This window comes from Chelonoidis abingdonii, chromosome 3 (genome assembly GCF_003597395.2).
Source record: "Chelonoidis abingdonii isolate Lonesome George chromosome 3, CheloAbing_2.0, whole genome shotgun sequence".
In the NCBI taxonomy this organism is placed as follows: domain Eukaryota; kingdom Metazoa; phylum Chordata; order Testudines; family Testudinidae; genus Chelonoidis; species Chelonoidis abingdonii.
In genome coordinates this window covers 65,126,094-65,148,253 of record NC_133771.1, presented here as the reverse complement: position 1 = coordinate 65,148,253, position 22,160 = coordinate 65,126,094, and the positions used below count along the sequence as shown (strand labels likewise).

Sequence of the window (22,160 nt, the reverse complement as noted above, 5' to 3'; positions counted from 1 at the left end):
TTTACCACAGGCTACATAAAAAGCATTAGTGAAGTTAGTACAAACTAAAATTTCATACAAACAAAAAAAATGTTTATATTGCTCCATATACTATATACTGAAATGTGAGTACAACATTTATATTCCAGTTGATTTACTTTATAATTATATGGTAAAAGTAAGTAAAAAGCATTTTTCAGTAATAGTCTGCTGTGATACAAAAAAAACAGATAAGAATACAGAAGTAAGCAAGTAGTTTTTAAATGAGGTGAAACTTGGGGGTATGCAAGACAAAACAGACTCCTGAAAGGGGTACAGTAGTCTGGAAAGGTTGAGAGCCACTGCTTTAAATACATTAGCAGCAAGAGAAAGATGAAGGAAAGTGTAGGTCTTCTACTCAGTGGGGGAAGGAGACCTAACAACTGATATCAAGAAGGATGAGGTGTTTAATATTTCTTGCTTCAATCTTCACTAAAAAGGGTTAATGGCGACCAATACTCAGTTAATATTAACAAGGAGAAAGGAACACACATGAAAAATTGGGAAAGGACAGGGTAAAGAATATTTAGATAAGTTTGAATATCTCTAACAGGCAGGGCCTGATGAAATTCATCCTAGAGCTCTTAAGGAACAAACTGAAGCAATCTCAGAACCACTGAGAACAGGCGAGTCTCCAGAGGACTGCAGAAGTGCAAACCTAGTACCTGTATCTAAAAAGGGAGAGAGAGGACCCCAGGAATTAGACTTGTCAGACCAACTTTGATACCTAGAAAGATACAGGAACAAATTAAGGTTGATAAGGAATAGCCAGCTTGGATTGGTCAAGAACAATCATACCAAACCAACCTAATTTTCTTCTTTGACAGGGTTACTGGCCTACTGAATACCGGTGAAGCAAGAGATGTGCTATATTTTGATTTTAGTAAGGCTTTTGACACAGTGCCACATGACATACTTATAAGCAAACTAGGAATATGCTGTCTGGATGAAGTTACTATATGGTGAGTACAAAACTGGTTGAAAGACTGTACTTGAAGTCTTATCAATGGTTTGTTGTCAAACTGGAAAACCCTATCTAGTGGAGAGGTCAGTCCTTGGACCAATACTGTTTTAAAACTTTCATCAATGACTCAGATAATGGAGTGGAGAGTATGCTTATAAAATTCGTGGATGACACCAAGCTGGAAAGGGTTGCAAGCACTTTGGAAGACAGGATTAGAGTTCAAGATGACCTTGACAAATTTGAGAACTGATTTAAATTCAACAAGATGAAATTCAATGAAGACAACTGCAAAGTACTTCACTTGGAAAGGAAAAATCAAAAGTGCAACTACTACTGAAAAGAATCTGAGGGTTTGGATCACAAACTGAGAAAGTCAACATGATGCAGTTACAAAGACTACCATTGTTCTGGAGTGTATTAACAGAAATATATCAGACACAGGAGGCATTTGTCCCATTCTACTCAGCACTGATGAGGACTCAGAGGGACTACTGGGTCCAATTCTTAGTACTACAGTTTAGGAAAGATGTGCACAAACTGGAGACAGTCCAGAGAAGAGCTAAAAAATTATGAAAGGTTTAGAAAACCTGACCTATGAGGTAAAGTTAAGGAAACACCTGGGCATGTTTATCTTGAGAAAAGAAAACCAGGGGCAGGATTTGATAACAGTCTTCAAATACATTAAAGGGCTGTTATGAAGAGGATGGTGACCAATTGTTCTCCATGTCTACTGAAGGCAAGAAAAGTAGTAATGGGCTTAATCTGCAACGAGGGAGATTTAGGTTAGATATTAGGAAGAACTTCATGACTATGTGATCCCACCACTCATTGCTTGTTTCCTGAGCCCAGAAGTGCTGTTCCACGGTGGTGAGATTGCTTGTGGCATTCACAAGCATGCTTGTGTCGAATGCGTTACTCGAGTCAATATCATCAGAGTCCTCACTGTCATTTTGGATCTTAAGGAATAACTTGACTGCCAAATGTGACTGAAAGGGAAGACCGAGCGCGCAGTACAAAAAACATTGAAAGATGGTGCCAACTGTGGATGGAAGCAGAGGGCTTGCTGGGATGGGGCTTTGGGGCAGGACCTAGAATGCCCTGCACCCCCTTGAAAAATATTACTTGCAACAGATACCCCCAATTTAAACTCCAGGCAGACTATTCTTCTGGATTGGTCTTATCACTGGAAGATCCTCCCACACTCACCATCATTAGCTAAAAAAGGTGGGATGACAAGACAGCAAATGATGAGACAAATAATTTTACATGTAGGAAAAATGTAAGAATAAGAAAGACAGACAGGGGAAGTATGCAAAGTATTTCAATGAGTGGAAAAGACAAAATGGCAGGATTTGTCTATTTTCATCAAGTTAGAAAACAAATTTCCTCACATTTTTGTTGTAGCTTTACTTGGAAACCAATAAAAACTTGTTTTGTTATTTTCAGATACAGTTAGATCTAAAAACTGAGACACTTTAGAGTGTTATCTGGTGGTTTGCAGTTTAAGTATAACATGGTATTTATCTTCTCCCCATTCCTTGATGGGATGGGAAATAAGAGGGTGTCTAAGGGACTAAAAAACAACTTTCTGTAAACAAACTAGTGCAGTATGGTTATGTCTTTTGAAAGACATGATGTGCACCATATATCTAAGGATGAAGTGCCTGGTACAAGAAAGAGTATCAAAACATTAAGAACCTGTCATTTCTACAACCTCCTTTTTATGGTTAAAGCGCAAGTATGCCAATTCAGAGATGACACAGCACTCATTATAATTGTCCAAAAGATAGCTATGAGCAACTTGTTAGCAAAAATACTCGAGTGTAGGCTTATTAGCTAGCAAAATTCAGTAATTTGTAAAAAGATATCTAGGCACCAGAGTGAATTCCATTCCACATAGTTTCCCATATTGCCCTCATCATTGTTGTATCCGATCACCTTTCAGGAGTGTATTAATCATTTTGTTTAATATCCAGCAATTAGCAAGGATCGATTATACACAAATTGTATTGTTATACACACACTCAGTTTCAATCTAAATGTGGTAGTATTCAAACATTGCTTCCATAATTAACAATTTATCTACAATAATCTAATTTAAAAACCTAGGACACATTTTGGAGAAGATATTCTACTAAAGAAGTTCAATCCTATAAAAATGAGTCAAATGCATTATTGCTTAGTAATTTCATTAGTGACATTTCCAAATTTTCCTTTGTCAAACAGTATTTATAAAGATGCCAACTATCTGTGGAGATACTGATGGTTCAAGTCTTACATCCTTTAACACAAAATGTAGAGGTACATTCATAGCATGGATATCAGTTTGTGTGTAATGGAGATTCATCAGAAATTTCCTATTGTGGAATGTCATGCAGAGAAACGAGTTTCTTTCACAAATGAGATTTTTGGGACAAAACTGTACAAAAGAAAAGACTTGTCTATATACTGGCTGGTATGAATTCAAAGTTAGTATTTCTCAGCTTCAAAACCACAGGTCAACAAAAGCAATTTCATTTTTAGTTAAGTCTGCAACACTGTTCTTATATCTGCCTACCACTGATTTGCTCTTCTCTTCCATTTACTTGTCCACTATGATTAGGCAACACAATGGGGGCAGCTGAAACAAAAATGTCTTTTATTTTATTTAAAAAAAGAGAAAACTCAAATTTTTAAGTATCTTAAAATTTAGGGCCAAATCTTGTTTTCTTTACTCATATGTCATGTCCAGTGAGGTAGATCTATGCCATTCAGCTCTTAGGGCTGGTCTACACTACGGGATAAAATCGATTTTAGATACGCAATTTCAGCTACGTGAATAACGTAGCTGAAGTCGAATATCTAAAATCGATTTACTCACCCGTCTTCAATGCGCGGGATCAATGTCCGCGGCTCGCCATGTCGATTCCGGAACTCCGTTGGGGTTGGTGGAGTTCCGGAATCGATATAAGCACGCTCAGGGATCGATATATCCCGTCTAGATTAGACGCGATATATCGATCCCAGAGCAATCGATTTTAACACGCCGATACGGCGCGTAGTCTAGACGTGGCCATAGTTTAACTATTTACATGGAATATAAATCACAAAAAGCTGGTGTATACTGAGACCTAAGGACACACTGATAACAACTGGTAGAGGAAATAAGGGGTGCATAGGGATCCCCTGGGTCTGATGTTTGTATAATAGTTAGCCAAAGGGCAGCATGCAAAGTCTCTATTGATATCCCATAGCCCACTGGTCATCATATAGTCATTTTAAAAGTTAATATCTACACTGAAAACTGTTCTTAAGGTATGTAAAGTTACGACAGGTAACTAGAAGGTGATAAACAGATTCTGTTCAGGCAAAAGAAACTTGCCTCCCTGGCTGACCATGACGGTCTTACAAGGGAAATCTACTTGCACACAGAGCTACCAGCTAATCAAGACTGTGAAGTCAACAAGGGATTGCAAAATCTCCAGAAAAGGAACAGAGCAGGGGGCAGGTCTTGTTTATGACTAAGATAAAATAATTAGTCTAATATATCAGGAGACTGCAGAGAGACATATGGTATCCTTCACCTAGGGGACCAGCAGCCAGCATGCTTGTCTTATTAACACAGAGTGACAGCGAGCCTGGCTGTTATAAGCTGGGGAAAAGATTTTGGGTGTGCTAATCTTTAAGATGGAAGAATATCTAAGGGTACATCTACACTGCCTGCCAATTTGGCAGGTAGTGAGCAATCAGGGATCAATTTATCGTGTCTAGTGTAGACATGATAAATCGATCCCAGATCGTCTGCCATCAACTCCTGTACTCCACCATGGCGAGAGGCAGAAGTGGAGTCGACTGGTGAGCGGCAGCAGTCGACCCTGCTCCATGAGGATGTGAGCTAAGTCAACCTAAGAGCGTAGCGGAAGTCGACATATACGCATTCTCCCCCTCCCTTCCAGTGTAGACCAGGCCTCAGTTTATACTTGTTTTCACTATGAACAAATCTAAGTGCCATGAGCTAAGCAGAGCAGCGATCCTGGTAACCTAAGTTGTCCTGTTCCTTTGAGAACAGTGGATCTGTGAATTCTGTGAGTATCCCAGAGAACAGCGGATCTGTGAATTCTGTGAGTATCCCAGAGAACAGCAGCTGATTATTCCAGGGCAATGCTTAAAGGGCTCAGAGACTGGAGCTTGCCTATGGCTAACCTGCAGAAGAACAGCAGTTCCTTCATAGGTTGGGAGGGGAGTGTGTGTGTTATCTGGGCACTGACAGACAAATCTTTTGCACAGTAAGGGCAGGCGTAGTGAGATGCTTCACTATCCAGGGTGCCCCCCAGGAAGAATCACATACACAATTTAAAGGATATTGTTCAGATGTTTGTGTTCCAAAGAGGCTATTTATAGACTTCAGTTTGTAGACGTTTATATTATAGTGCTGCTCAAGAACTCCACTGTAATTCAGGTCCCCAACTAGGTTAAGCACTGTACAAACATAGTAAAAGACAGTACCTACAAACATCTATCCAAATAGACAGGAGAGGGATTAATTGTGATCTCCAATTTACAGATGGGGAATGAAAGTATGGACAAATTCACCCTTTCTAAAGTAATGCAGGAAGGCAGTGGCAGAGTCAGAAATTGAATTTAGGTCTCCAACATCACAGTGTAGTACGCTACCCACTAGACCATCCCTCCTCCCAGGAATGCAGTTAGTCAACGAAGATTACATGCTTTGCCAACTGTGATAAAACCTGAGAAATTGTAACAATGAAAATAGTGCATCATTTTCTACAGTGATATAGCTTTAATGAACCTAATTATCCAAATACAAACACACAGCTATGCACATATTTTGAAATACAGCTGCCTATATTTATCTGATTAGACACATATTAGAAAGTCTGGATACACACCCATCTGGGAAAATAAACGCATGATGTACTTACAGTAACGTGTACCTAAACACTCATTTTCGAGACCACACTGAACATGGACAAAATTTGCATTTTTTGCCACATTTCTTAATGCCACATTTCAATTAAGACTGTCCCTGTGACAGGCTGGACCCCCTGGGAAGCCACCTGACATGTTGAGATACCACTGAGTCTATTTGTTCTGCCAGCATGGGCCCCCTTTAACCTGTCTTGCTGAGCCAGTCTCTTGAAACCTCCTCTAACACACACACAGACACACACACACACACACGCGCGCGCGCACACAAGCAGGGCCACACCCAGCTGCAGAACAGCTCTGGGAAGACTCAGCTTCAGGGACTTGCTCCAGCACTCAGATGTCCACGTCCCTTGGAGTGCACACATGAAGATATATTATGAAATTCGCTCCCTCCCTTAATGTGGAGAGAGGTATGCACACTTCCCCGCCCCCTACCCATTAGAAATGACAGGAACTGGGTTTAATAAACAAAATAAATTTTATTAACTATAAAAAGGCAGATAAGTGGTAAAAGGGGTAACAGAACAAAACAAAGCTGATTTCATCTGCTTAGTATTCCAAACACAAACTAAGCTATTTTCACTAAAGAAACTGGTTACAAATAGTATTTCTCACCCTAAATATTGTCGCAGGCAGGTTGCAAAGTTTCTGTGGTTCAGAGTTCTAGTTATATTCCTTTTCAGACTGGACCCTCGTCTCAGTCTGGACTCCCCCTGCCTTCAGTTTTTCTTCTTGAATAGACAAGCCACAGAGAAGAGGAGTCCTGTTTGCCTTCTTCCCAACCCTTAAGTAGGATTTACATAAAACAGGAATACTTTGGTTTCCCAAACTTGACACTCCTACCCTTCCAGTGTAAAATTACAAGACCTCCTAGGTAATGTTTTAGTGACAAGGCCACCTGACTCTGTAGGATCCCAGTGTCCATGAGTCAGTGGCAGTATGGTGCAAGGAAGGCCAAGCTTTTTGCAGTTCATTGTCCTTGCTGATGGGCCAGCTGCCCTGTCTGGCTTTTCCATTGTTGTACCTGAAGTGTTAGCAGTGCGTGTCATCCAAAGTATCACAATTGAAATACAAATACAGTCAATATTCTTAACTTCAGAAACAGAAAAGATACAGGCATACAAATTGGATAATCACATTCAGTAAATCATAACCTTTCCCATGATATCTTACATGAGCCATCTTGCCAGGGCCAGTTCTAGCTTTTTTGCCGCCCCAGGCGAAGAAGAAGAGCGCCGTCCCACTGTGCCGCCGAAACCCCACCCCCTCCGAGCACCATGCTGCCCAAAACCCCGCCCCCCCGAGCGCCACGCCAATCCCCAACCCCCCTCCAAGCACCGCGCTGCCGAAACAAAAAAACAAAACCCTTCAGTGCTGCCTCGACAAAAAAATTAAAAAAAATAAAAAACCTGAGTGCCGCCCTGCCCCAAGTTGCACGTGCTTGGTCAGCTGGTGCCTGGAGCCGGCCCTGCATCTTGCATAAAGTAGATCTCAGTTATGTCATTCATATCATAAGCATATTTTCATAAACAATACGGAATGACTGCCACAGTCCCTAGGAGATATAGTTGAACTCCATAGTGTATTAAACTTAAGGATACAATTTCCCCCCTTCCCCCTAAGAATTTTTTAAAAAAAAAAAGGTGAGAATCCTGTTTATTACTTTTGCAAACCTCAGCCCAGGATCAATGAAGATTACCACACTCGACTGAGAATGTTCAAAGTCTCTCCAATACGCAGGAATGGACAAGAGGAACCCTGGTGATCCAATGTCCTTCCCACTGGACTCGTGGGAAAGAGTTGCCAGTTTGGTTGTTCCTGTCATGCTTTCTAGCGTGGTCAGACGTCAGAGCACCTTCTTCATGATTCTACCGCAGCTGCTGTATTTCAGGAACCAGAGTAAGACCAGGGATATAAAGTTTAAACCACAACTCTCTTTATCGGAGACAAAACAAGATGGCTCCTACAGACGCTGAGCATGCAGACCTCAAGTGTGTCTACATCATGTGATACCCCTCACAATGGGAGGCCCTCTGGTGATTACACAGGACTAATTTTAAAAAGACAGTATCACACTATACTACTGTTCCAGCCCAGCAATGTCTTCAGGAGCCATGTAATATGGAGCACTGCCATCCTTCTTCCAAGCAGTTATGGATCTTTGAAGGGGCAATTAACACTCGTCACACACCCACAGTGAGAGCAGAGAAAATACTCTTGACCCTCCACCCAGCAAGTTTTCTATGAGCTAACTGCAGGTGCTCAGCATAAACCTAGCATGGTAGCTAATAAGTCTTAGCAACTGATCAGTACAAAAGGAGCAGCCACTTAAAACCTGCCACTACAGTTGTTTAGCTAGGAAAATGCTGGGGATTTCCTATAGGATAGCACGTCAAATTTACTCAGTAAAGAAGCCTAATTCCACTTTTAGTTATAGTCCATTGACTGGAATACAGCTTTAGGACTCTACACCCCCTTACATTCACAGCAAAACTCACTAATGTCAGCACGAAGATTTCGAGGAACAGGACAGAATTTGGCCTTTACTAGTAACTAAAAATTTTCATCACTATTTAATTACTTCATTGTCACATTCAGTGGGAATAAGCCCCTCACCTACCCAACTATTCTTTGTTTCTCTTGCCTCCCCCTACTCTCCATTGTCTATTTCTGTCTTTCCTGTTTCTACTTTCTTCTTCCTTCTGCATTTTCTTCCCTACAATAATCCTCCTCTCCCACCTCTAGACTTCTCACTCCTTTCCCCAATCTACATGCTAAAATTATCAGCAATATAATAGTTAATGTTGACAAAGTGTCATTTACTTCATACTTTGATTAGATTAATAGGAGGCATGGGAGATCACACCTCTCAAAGCCACAGCCATATAGACTCAGGAAAACATATTGTCTTTTTACTCTGTTCATTTGGGAAGTTCTCAACCATGAGAGCTAGAATTTTATTTTAAGAAGCTGAGATTCTGCAGTCTGAACATGTCATGCAGGACTCATACACCAGATGGGCCTGACACAGGCTGTGGGCCATACAATTGACTCCCATGCCAAAGCACATTTATGAAAGAGAGAAAGAACAGAATAGGCCATCCAATGGCAGGACAAAGAGCGGAAAATGGCATGCATGACCTTTTCTACTCTGATCGCTATAAAGGCATCCATACATACATCTCAGGAGTCCCAGAGCAACACCTTTACTGTTGAGAAGTGGCAAAAAAGATGTGTTGCAGATTCACGTGCTAATACCAATACATAGTTGGGTCTGCCAAAAAGGGACTCTGAATAGTTAGCGTAGGTTTAATCCAGACACTAAAAAACACTTCTATTTACTAACTTCTGTGCATTTAAATTCTAAGCTAAAGTATTTAATTATATGTAGTCTCATAACTAGACATTTTAAGAGCTGACCTGATTTAAAATTAGGGTTTTATTTTCTCTCTTGCCACCCTCTTCCTGAGATAAGCATAAGATCCACACAGGGTTTAAATGGCTTTCATAGCACACAGTCAATTTTGATTCACTCACAGAAGAAATCTCTATTTTAAAATACTTTCTCCCCAACTTCTGTGCACCAGAGTCTTGATACTGAGTAACATCTGTGTAGTACTGAGCCATTAATAGACTAAATTTTGCCTACATGAATATGAATTGGTATTTAGATCTTGCTCCCTGCATTTAAATAAAAAGGAACTACCAACTTGCTCTTGGAGCACTACTCCTCAGAGACAGACTGCCATCTAGGTCTCTTGATTATATACTGGGAGGTGGGGGGGGGGGAATTAAACAAAACAAAACACAAAATAAGAAAGGAGGACTTTCCTGTCAGGGAAAATAAAAACACCCTCACATTTCACACCAATACATTGGTATGATACAAGATCATTTGTTAACATTTGCTTATTGCTGTTTTGCTGATAAGTGGAAAAAACCTTCAACAACAAACATTTAAAAGATCCCTTTGGCTCTCATTGATAAGAATATCAATAAGGCCTTTTTTTATGTTTCGCATACACAATATACTGCGTAAACAGTCTCCTGGTAATACAACTTGTATTTGCTTTTCCTTCTCCTTTACTACTAGGGACATTTGCATAGAAACAGGATATTTGCTTGAGAACCCATCTGCTCCTGCTGCTTATTTTCCTGTTGAAATCTAGTGTTAATTTTCACAGCAACCAACCGTAATGTCACAGAGACTTTATTCTGACGCAGATATTAGTATACAAAAAATTATGGTGTTAGATTTCTGTAGCTATGATTTTTAAATGTGCCTACCATGAACAAAGTTCCAGATAAAAGATAAACCAGTAGCTTATTTGAATTTACAGTAAGAGAGGGCGAGGCATAGAAAGAAGATATGCATAGTTGAGTCAGACAGGCTTAGGGCTTGTCTACACTGCCCCACAGTTTGAACTACAGGGGGGTAAATTACACAACACCAGAATGCTGTGCTGTAACTCCCTATGTCAACACTGTGTGTGCAAATGAAAGGGTACCTAGTTCGCATTAAAGTAGTCAATATTCTGAACTAGGTACCTTTCTGTTCAGCCCACAGCATCCACACAAGGGAGTTACAGCGCAGCGCTTCAGAGCTTGCTGTAATTCACACACCTCGTAGTCTGAACTGCAGGGCACTGTAGACATGGTCTCCCTTGCGTGCTTAAGGCTATCACTGATGCATACTATCTTATCCAGTATTACTGTTAACCACCATGCAAGTAGCTGTAGATATTACCCAGCATATAGTACATGAAACACTGACATTAATTTTACACTGATAGTATTTTTATTAGAACCACAAAAGCTAAGTTAAAAACCATACATTCAACGGGTAAACAGAGGAGAGCTATTTCAACTGTGAAGCAGAAATTCAGAAAGTACTTCTTGGCATTTTCTCAGAAAATGCCATTAACCAGAAGAACAGAGTCTAACAAAGAGCTACGACACACGAATCAGGACTACTCCACTGCAGTCAGAATTACACCAGCATAATTCAAGGAGAATTCTGACCTTTCCCCTAGGCAACTGAAAGACAGAATCAGTTATAAGAATCTGGACTCAGAAATACAATGGGACAATAGGATTCTTGAGAATCTGCCACTGAAGAGATGCTCAGACAGCACAACAATGATCCCACGAGAGGAAGTAACAGTTAAGATTCCCAGGTGTTTTAAATAAACTTCCTTGCATCTTCCCTCATTACTAAGCCAAGCTTCATGAGATTCTCCAAGAACTGAGTGATGTGGTACAAGTAACACCTTATTTTCCATACAGTTTCTAAAGTTAGGCTTTTCATATCTAGTAGGTTAAAAAAAAAAAAATATGACTGCTCTGGTTAATTTGTGGACAGGGTAACTAACATTTTTGAGGCTCCTTATACACAGGGCCAGAAAAAATGGAGTAAAAGAATCCTGTTTTAAAAACAGCTCAGTTATGGTTCTAACACCGGCTAGCTAAACCACATGAGAAAGTGGTATACTTAGGGGCAACGGGGAAAAGTGTTAAAACCAAATTGAATATAGGTCCCAAAACTCAGTTCCTGGTCAATTATACACAGGATCCAGAAATGCACATTGCTTCCACAAAGAAAATGAAGTAATACAGTTGGTATGAATGACCACAGGTTACTAGTTGTTAGTAAAGATAAATACTACTTATCTGATCTTAAGAGATACTACAACTTGGAATTCTTGTAAAAACCAAAAAAAAATTGTTTGCAAGCCTATTAGTTGGAAATAAAATTTAAGTTATGAACTTTGCCTCATAAGTTTAATGCCTAATTTGGAAATTCTTTATTAACAAAATAATAAAATCTGTTCAAAACAGAAATCTTCAGCTATATCAAAACTAAGACAAAATCATGTAAATGAGTTTTTCCCCACAAAACTCATCTAGGATCATAAACTATAGTAGGAAAAGGAAAGATTTTAAATCTAACATTGCTTGTATAGACGCAGCTAACTCACCATATTTGTCTCGCAAGCCAACAGTGCACCTGAAGACTCCACCAAAGGCTACATCTTCACCAAATATTACTGCAAAATAAAAGTCATACATTGTTTGTATTCATAAATAAAACTAAACTCTCATCTAGTATGAAAATGATAATCCTATTTATTCTAGTCTAACCATTTATAAACTATTAGCACAGTCCTCACCTCAACTTTACTGTTTCCATTTACATTCAATAACTTAAGTTTCAACATTCATGATTGAGCAAGAACAAGTTTTAATAGGTTTCTAAACAATTTTACTCAACGTACGCAACAATAAAATATTATAGTTAAAATGAAAGGCATTGAATTTTAGATGTTTCATCATGCCCAAAAGGACAGTTAATTTGACCCCAAAGTACTGTATTTTTCATCAACATATAGTATGTGCATTAGCAATCAAAATTCCCCTACCTCTCTTACACTCTCATAGGTCAGCACTACCTATTTAAAAAACAGTACATTAAACAAAAGGCGAGCCACAGGAAGAGAAAGAAGAGGAGTTAGTATAACAATACACTTTCTGGCCCAAAATAGAATGTTTAAACTATTCTAGCTATGTTTCAGAAACTATTGCAGGAACATTTCAGAAAAATATTTAAGTAATACCACAGCACTTAAGTTACTACAAAGTCATTTAAAAATTCCAAGAAGTTTCGTGTGTGACACTAACCAAACAGCCACTGAATTTAGACATTCCATTTTAAAAATTTTAAGATCTGATGCGATCTTTCCTTTTAATCAAAAATAAAATGTCATAAGTAAGGACTCCTCATCCACTAGTTTGTAAACTTCAACTGGTTTCATTTCCCATTTCATTTCTATGTGATTTTAATGCTCCTGAAAAATGCTGAACTGATCACCACAAATGTTAATTGATCCATGAAATGGCAAGTTTCTCCCAACGTCTCACCTGTGCGCTACACCCTGATCTGGAGGTACCGCCTTCAGGGAAAAGAAGGTAGTCCAATAACTGTGCAAGTTGCCAGCTTAAATACTCACCATTATTATGCTCTTTGCAATCTGGAGTAGGAACCATACAAACCACCAAAAAGCCATTAGACAGCAAATGGATCCAAAATTTTAAAAGCAGTCCAGTCCTTTCCCTTAAACTGGTTGATTGTTGAACCTTTGATCTCTTTTAAAAATAAATTTTAGGATTTTTAAAGCCAGGCTACTTTATTATTTCTCGAAGAGCAACACAAAACATCTATATATTAAATATATAAAACTAGAGGATCTGCAGCTTTTTGCAATACATCACAAGATGTGACATATCTGCTGGCCAAGTTATTCAGTGCTAATATTCCCCAAATATTTGCATATCCTAAGGGACAGAGAGCTCATTAATTTCCTCCCTCAAATATTAACCATCTTTACAGAAAAAAAAACACTGGCCCTCTATCTATGTTAGAGCTTTTAAATAAATGTGGGGTAATTCACCACTGCACAAGTTAATAACCAGACGGATTCACAAAACAGAATAGCAATAATGATGCAAGAACAAATTAATGATGGCATGCTCTTATTGACTGAGGTATGTCTCCAGTCTATCTTCCTAGATTTCCTTGTTAATTTGTTTTGATCATTGGGGCTTGCCTTGCTTTGGTTTGTTGCTGTTGTGATTTTATTGTTTGTATGCTTGAGGTCAGAGTCTTTACAAAGCCCTTCCCATTTAATATGGCTACTAGTTTTGTGCCAGTTAGTACAGGAGGAGACCTCAGTGCTATCATACTGCTACTAGAGCACATCAGTGGACACCTATCCTTTGAATATATTCTGTCAATGACTACAACCCGGCTATACACAGATTCATGAGGTTAGCCACTCAGTCTAACTCCCAAGAAGGAGAATAGAAAGATTTCCCATCCACTTCATTGGGAACTGGATCAACCACTTATCTAAAGCAACAAAATAATATTAGGGATAATCTTGCAGCAGAGATAAGATGTAAGTACTGAACATACAAAGTAAGGTGAAATTCATAGCTCAGATCTTGGCTCTACAACTGAAGTCTTGATCCTATAAGGAATTCTGCATGAGTCCACCTGTGCAAAACCCCTTGCAAGCTTGGGCCCTAAGATGTCAGCCACAAAATTCAGGACGATACATGGAAAAAGCAATTTTCCAATACATTGGAACAGTTAGCTTGCAGATAGAGAGCTGATTCCATGAGAATGCTTCAGAAATCTTATGTGCCTGGAGTCATCTCACTTTTCCAAAACTAAGCAATTCAATAAGGCAAATCATAGCATACGTACAGAGGCAGGGAACACATCCAGGCAGAGCCTTATTTGAATGCTTAACGTAGATTTTTCATACTACATGAGACCCTTAGTTAGGACCATCAAGTCCAGTAGCCTGCCTCCAATAGAGCCAATACCTGAGGTGCTGATGCTCTACGAAAAAATCATCATACATTTTAACGGCTGTGTAATTGTGTTGAAGGGGATGGGAGGAGAAGAGCATTCCTTAGTAATCTCTACCATGATCACCTTGCTTCCTAGAATACTGATTTGATGTGCTTCACCCTAGCATGCAGTCACAAATTGAATAACTTGACCAAGAACAGTCTTTCTAAAAATCTGGCTACAGTACTCTGTTTTCCGTTGTGAATTATCAAGATTACAATGGTTCTCCTCTATTCAATTAGAAACATGTGATCTATAAAGATAGTTCTATCAACATTATTTTGGAGGCAAAAATACTACAGAAACTTCTATATAGCTTTTAATCGGCGGGCTACAAGGTGAGTCAAAGGTACTAGTACACAGCAGAATTATATGAAAGCTGCTTAATCAATATCTAAGTTACAAGTGTGCAGAAATATTTAGAGCAGCAAAGTGGAAAAAACCAGAAATACCGCTGAGATCTGACTCTGATCACCATTGCAACAACCATGCACATTTACAATCAGGAAAATGCAAATGTAAATGCATTTTGGAGGCAGGGGGCGTGAGGGGGTGGGGGAGAATCTCTAACATCTGAAATGTTCTAAAAGTGTACTCTTCAATTTGAAGTAGTTTTGGTTTTTTTTAAGTTCAGAACTAACTAGTTTACCTGCTAGGACCTGAATTTCCCCCTGATGTATTTGGAACATCACTCATATAGAAAGCAGGCTAAGCAATGCAACTCTCTGCCCCACATTAGATGTTAATGATGCAGTCAATTGCTGCAGGAGAAACAGAACAGTGGCTGGATTCCAATGTGGTAAATAGTCTTTCAGTACACTGTTCATACATTTTTAATCCTACAGGTGTATTCTGTTAGTGATTTAGGACATGAATCAGTTTATTTCTACATTTTATTAAAAAACATTTCAGATAATCTTAAAATGACTTAATTTCAGAGTACATGGAGACACACAATTACAGTTATAGCGTACCTGCAGTAGGATCTCTGGACAAGGTATTATCCAAGGCACTTGTTATAGACTGGAAAAGATTCATTTTCTGAGTTTGCCCTGCAACAGAGACATTATTGAGCTATTTATCTGTTTAAAAAACTAAAGCAAAAAAACTTAAGAATTTAAATGAGCCAGCAGCCACTGAAGCCCTTAAAAGGAAAATGCTATTGAGGATCAAAAGAACTGTTTTGCTGCATAAATTTTAAAAGGATGACATGCAGTTTGGCACACTTTATAATCTCAGTAACTACAATACCGATGGCCAGTATTTCAGATCTCTTTCAGAAGTTACATAATGATGATAGCCAATGCTGTAACTTCCTTCCGGAATTCAGGTACAAGAGAACAATTATAACTTTGCAAGGTATTTACAAAGGCAAGCACTTACTGGTTATAAGACAATAAACTTATCTAAAACTGTTTCCTTATGGGGGGGAAAAAAAAAAAAAAAATCACCATTTTCAGATAGTTACCCACTCTGTTAAAGTTTACCAAACTTGGCCCAAATTTCATTCTACGACCTTCTTTCCTACAGGATACTACAGCTATTAAACCCAGAATCCTCATTAACATAGCACATTTCTGTAAGGGCACAGAATTAGCCTTACATTTCCTCCACTTCTGGGGACCATGTGGATGGTGTCTTTGAATGCAACTGAAATGAGGGTAGGAGAATGGAGTCCAGATAGAGTGGGGGAAATGGTGATGCTGAATAGCCAAAACTATAAGCACAGAGAGAGCAATGACGACATTGGGGTGCTATTACTGAGGTTCTCCCACACTGCAAATTTTTTAAGTTTCAAATCTTTGCTTTTACACTACCAGTTTCCCATACCTCATCCCAATATGCTGTAAAGATGACAAGAATTTCCTGGAAATGCAGATATTGTGTAAAAATGGATAGCTGGCAGCCACTCCATCTTCTATTATTAGCCAATCAGATTTTTACAAACTAAGCAGGGTTGGGTCTGGTCAATAACCGAATGGGAGACTTTACTCCTGGGGAGATTCTCGGAGACTGCACACCTGCAGAAAACAACCCTCAACTCCCCGCGCATATTTCCTGTAGGGAAACAAAGGGAAGCCGCAAGGGGGGGAGGGACAACCATGGGTGCAGTTTTTTGAGGGTATTGCCCCCCAAACAGAGGCAAGGCATAGGAGGGCATAGGGGATTACATGCCACTGCCTTGCACCCACCCACTCATTTGTGCAAATGCAGAGCTGCCCAGCTAGGAGGCTATGTCTTGGGCTCTGCAGCCGAATGCAGCATCCTGGGTCCTAGTGCCAGCTGTGCTTCCTTTCGTGTTTTCTGTGGAACAGTGAATGCCCGCAGTGGGGCTGTATAAGGTGGGTGGGGGAAATGATGGAAAGGAGGGTGGGGGAAATGAAGCAGTGGGGAAGGGAGGGAGTGGAATAGGGCAGAGGGAGGGGGATGGAGATGGAGAAGGGGATAGGGGAATCGCAAGGGGGAGCAGGAGCCTGGCATGCAGCATCCCCTCAGCAGCAGCTCCCCGGTTAAGCAGGCCCCCCACTGGGCCCTCACAGAGACCAACCACCATCACCTGCATCCAGAACCCCCTAACAAGCCCCTGTGAATCCAGATCTCCCACCGAGCTGCCTGCACCCAGATTGCCTTATACAGAAATCTCACCCCACACTTGGATCCCCCCACACTAGGTTCCTGCTGAGCTGAGTCTGCCCAGCGATACCTGGTGCATCTGGCACAGAGGGGCAAGGCCCCAGGGTGTTTCTGGGGCAGGCCCAGCCCTTGCACTGTGCTAGGGTCAGGTGCAACCTCACTGCTGAGTTGCTGTACTAGGGGAGGTGGGGGCTTCAAGGTGATCTCCCACCTCAATACAGCCAGTGGCCTGTGCTCCCCACTGCCATGCTGGAGCTACGTTTATTTATGGACAAAAAGTTTGCAGAATTTTAAAATATTGTGCGCATACTTTTTACATTTTTGGTGCAGCATTCTCTCAGGAGTAAGACCTACAAAGAACTATAGGAACTGATGATGAGATTTCTTTAGCTGGTAAAACTTCTCCCTCTGAGTTGTTACTGAATCTGTGTCCAGCTGTAGATGGGCCTGTCTTCTGAAGAATAGTTAAATGGAGTGCCAGGACATTCATGGTAGTAGTAGTTGGAACCCTGATATCTTGAAAAATTCTAACTGAGTTAAAATTAACTCTCTAAACAAACCATCAGTTTAAATTTAGTAAAGACAGTTTTTCACTTCCTCTCAAACTGCTGTATATGTTGCTGAACATGGCTAAAGAACTGTATCATTCCAGCCCAGACCTGGCTGCTCTGATCCCTATATAGCCCCAGTATTCGTTAGCTGTCATTCATAATACATTTTGATCAGAGGGTGGGGAAAATGCTATGGAAGCTCACAGCAGCAGACACAGATGGAATGATATAGTTGTAATTGTCAATTTTTTTTTTTTTTATAAATCTCTTGCCCCTCCCCATACTAAGTTATTCACACTCTGACAACCCAGGCTTTCCAGAACTGGGGATAAATAAATCTCTGCTGCTCATCTAGCTTCTAACAAGTGAGAATAATTCAGTAGTTTCATAGTTACTGCTTTGACCTATCTGAAAGGCTCCCTACTAACTCCCTTCAAGAAGAGGAGAAACCAATGCACCCTTCGTGTCTGGGCTCTGGAACTAGATGAACAGAATGCAGTAGAGCATTTTTTTTTAAATCTACTGTGTGATGGCATCGTCATCATCAGCATCACACAGTTCATTTTTACCACCTTCTATATGAATGCAAAGCCATACTGCATGTAAATCAAGGAACCAATAGTTTTCTAGTCACCTAATTAACTGGTTCAACACACACAACAGGCTTCCCCACAGTGGCCCCTCCCTCACACCCTCCTACATCTGAACCAGTGGTGGATGAAACTACATATAAATAAAACTATAGCCCTGATCTTGCGGTATCCTGAGTGCCCTTTATCACCTATTAACTACAGTGAAAGTTGAGGTTAGAAAAAGCTAAAACCGAGGTAACCAACCTAATGACCCCTTTTCAGAGGAGCAGAGAAATTCATATTGAAAAAGGGATTATCCTGCAGAAAATGGGTACCTCCCAGGATATCTGAACATTAGAAATATGGGAACACATCAAAAATATTATGCCAAGACACTGAATTGCAACCACTTTACTCATTTTCAAGATACTTGCAGGTACTGAAAACTATACAGAAGTAACTTGTAAACTTTTACTGGACAGAAGTCTCCACTGAGGCAAGAGCTTATTCTCAACAATATGATCTGTGCCCAGTGGATGAAAGAGAAATACAAACTGTTGCTAAGACCAACACTCATCATTAAGGAGCTTACAGAGGTACACTATTGTGGGGACTCTCAGGAAGGTAACCAGGAAGGGAAGGAGTCTTGTGTATATACATATACACACACCTTAGAACCTCAAAGTTATGAGCACCAAAGTTACAAACTGACCAGTCAACTACACATCCCATTTGGAACTGGAAGTACACAATCAGGCGGCAAGAGAGACCAAAAAACATGACAAGTACTGGCTTAAACATGAACTACTAAAAATAAATAAAAGGAAAGCAGCATTTTTCTTCTACATAGTGAAAGTTTCAAAGCTGTATAAGCTTTAGAAAGAACAACATAACGTTTTGTTCAGTTACGAACATTTCAGTATTATAAAAACGACCTCCATTCCCAAGGTGTTTGTAACTGAAGTGCTACTGTACAAGCATAGGCGGAGTAGTCAGAATGAAACTGACCAGACTAGTCAGTTTCATAGTCACTGTGAAGACTCTTGGGGCGGTAGTAGAGCAGACAAGAGACATGTCAGTTTTTATTCTGCATCTTCCTGCGAAAGATACGAGGAGAATCAGAGCCAGGAACTATTCTTTGCTTTTGAGGCCGTCTCCACAATGAGGAGGCTTAAGAAATTAGGGGGATGCATGTCTTCTGATACACCACCTAACAAAAACAAAATTCTGAAGTTATCATTATGGGAAAACCTATTATCTCTGTGACACTGTACCCTATATTCTTGACAGTGATATTATATTATGACATTATTAGAATATATTTTATGCAGGACAGGTCATCTGAGACATCATTGGAAAGGTTATGATTTGCTGAATATGATTATCTTATTTGTATGCATGCATCATTTTTATACCTGAAGTTGTGAATACTGACTATAAATCTGTATTTCAAAATGTAGTTACACCTGGGGAACACACACTAGACAAGTATCAGAAGGGTAGCCTTGTTAGTCTGGATCTTTAAAAGCAGCAAAGAGTCCTGTGGCACCTTATAGACTAACAGATGTTTTGGAGCATGAGCTTTCGTGGGTGAATACCCACTTGGTCGGATTCATCCACGAAAGCTCATGCTCCAAAACATCTGTTAGTCTATAAGGTGCCACAGGACTCTTTGCTGCTTCCACTAGACAAGATTCTTTCATTATAGATAGCTGGGTTCGGAAGGGCCTATTCAGGGAAATGAGCCATTAGGAAAAAAACAATGGGCCTTCCTAAAGAAAAGGAAAAAAAGGGTAGGAATAAATGGTCAGTTTTCAGAATGGAGAGAGAGATAAATAAACGGTGTACTGGATCCAGTCCTACTGAATATATTCGTAAAGATCTGGGAAAAGGGGTAAGAAGTGAGGTGACAAAACCTGCAGATGATAACTATCTTGATAAGTTTTGTAAGTCCCAGGCAGACTGCAAAACGCTACAAAGAGATCTCTCAAAACTGAATGAGTGGGCAACAAAATAGCAGATGAAATTCAATGTTCATAAATGCAAAGTAATGCACACTGGAAAACAATCCCAACTATACATATAAAATGAGGGGTCTAAATTAGCTGTTACCACTCAAGAAAGATCTTGGAGTCATTGTGGATGGTTCTCTGAAAACATTCACTCAATGTACAGCAGCAGTCAAAAAAAGCAAACAAAATGTTGGGAATCTTTAAGAAAGGGATAGATAATAAGACAGAAAATATTATATTGCCCCTATATAAATCCATTGCATGCCCACACCTTGAATACTACGTGTAGATGTGGTCACCCCATCTCAAAAAAGATATATTGGAACTGGAAAAGGTTCAGAAGAGGGCAACAAAAATTATTAGGGGTATGGAATGGCTTCGATGTGATGAGAGATTAAGACTGGGACTTTACAGATTGGAAAAGAGATGTCATGGGTGTGGGGAGGGGGGGAAAGAGATGATATGATAGAGATCTATAAAATCATAACTGGTGTGGAGAAAGTAAATAAGGAAGCATTATGTACTCTCTCATAACACAAGAACTAGGGGTCACCAAATAAAATTAAATAGGCAGCAGGTTTCAAACAAAAGGAAGTATTTCTTCACACAACACACAGTCAGTCTGTGGTACTTTTTGCCAGAGGATGTTCTGAAGGCCAAAACTATAAAAGGGTTCCAAAAAGAACTAGATAAATTCATGGAGGATAGGTCCACCAATGGCTATTAGCTGCCCCTAACCTCTGTTTGCCAGAAGCTAGGCATGTGTGACAGGAGATGGATCACTTGATTATCTGTTCTGTTCATTCCCTCTGAGGCACCTGGCATTGGCCACTGTCGAAATACAGGATAGTGGACTAGATGGACCTTCGGTCTGACCAAGTATGGCCGTTCTTATGGCCTTAGGAAAAGCCTATCTCCCACCTGGGGTGTCTTCCTGAGACTACTAAGCCTCTGAGTAATGGCTGTTATGACTCTACAAAGACATGTGATGTGGCCACATGTCTCTAGACTCCATCTTGAGATGTCAGTGTTTTTCCAAGACCCATCTGGGGAACAATGCTTGGAAGCAAAGCATTCCCACCATATGCATAAGGCAGGGATTGACATCATCTGGTATTCTTCAGTCCCCACACAAGATGACTCCTGGAAACACTTGAGGAACAAAGACTGAACTGGGGGAAGCGCTGGACCCAGGCTAAAGGGATTTTTAAGCCTGTGAATGGAATCCCCTGGTGTTCCAAGCTGTAAGCAAGTGCAGCTTGCCCCTTAAGAATCTGCACCCTCCTTGTATCACCTCTGAGAGTGAGAAACTGCTATTTATATCCAATCTATTTAGTATATTAAGTTTAGTTTACTTTTTTGTTTATTTGCTAGGTAATCTGCTTTGACTTGTTTGCTATCACTTAAAATTTATCTTCTGTAGTTAATAAACTTTTCTGCTTTATCTACACCGGTGTGTGCAAATCATAGCTCAAGGACAAAAGCTGTTGCATATTCCTCTCCACAGTGAGGGAGAAGGTGAATTTTATGAACTTACGCAGTACAGTTCCCTGTGCCGTGCAAAACAGTATAATTTTGGGTTTATACTCCGCAGGGCTTTGCAGCTTGTCACAGTAGTACAGTGTAAAAGAGAGCCCAGGGCAGGGGGCTCAGCGGTACCCCAATTCCACGTGGCACCCTGGGGGAAACCCATCACAATCTCTTCTGAACAGAGCCCTAACCATTAGACTGTCTGCAAATTTTTCCGCTGTTAGTACCAACTTGAAGTGCCAAGTATCTCCTGCCCAAATACCAGAACCTGCAGCTTCTCCAACATACACTGAAAATTTCTACAATTGCAGTGATAGCAGCAGAGAATCCTGTGGCACCTTATAGACTAACAGACGTTTTGGAGCATGAGCTTTCGTGGGTGATTACCCATGTCATAAATAGATAGCTAAGGGTTAATGTTTCTTTCACCTGTAAAGGGTTAACAAAGGGAACCAAACGCCTGACCAGAGGACCAATCAGAAAACCGGATTTTTCAAAGCTCAGGGACGGAATGTTTGGCTCTGTGTCTTTTGT

The 22,160-nt window shown here is 40.2% G+C and overlaps 1 protein-coding gene across 1 annotated transcript in view; it reads right to left on the bottom strand.

Moving 5' to 3' along the window:
• BCKDHB (branched chain keto acid dehydrogenase E1 subunit beta) overlaps positions 1-22,160 on the bottom strand; it is a 315,214-nt gene that overhangs the window by 288,434 nt on the left and 4,620 nt on the right. Inside the window, exons 2-3 of the mRNA XM_075063818.1 lie at positions 15,302-15,379; positions 11,890-11,958 (exon numbers count right to left, since the gene is read on the bottom strand). Of these exons, the coding sequence (XP_074919919.1) occupies positions 11,890-11,958; positions 15,302-15,379 (147 nt within the window). The remainder of the gene's footprint in view (positions 1-11,889; positions 11,959-15,301; positions 15,380-22,160) is intronic.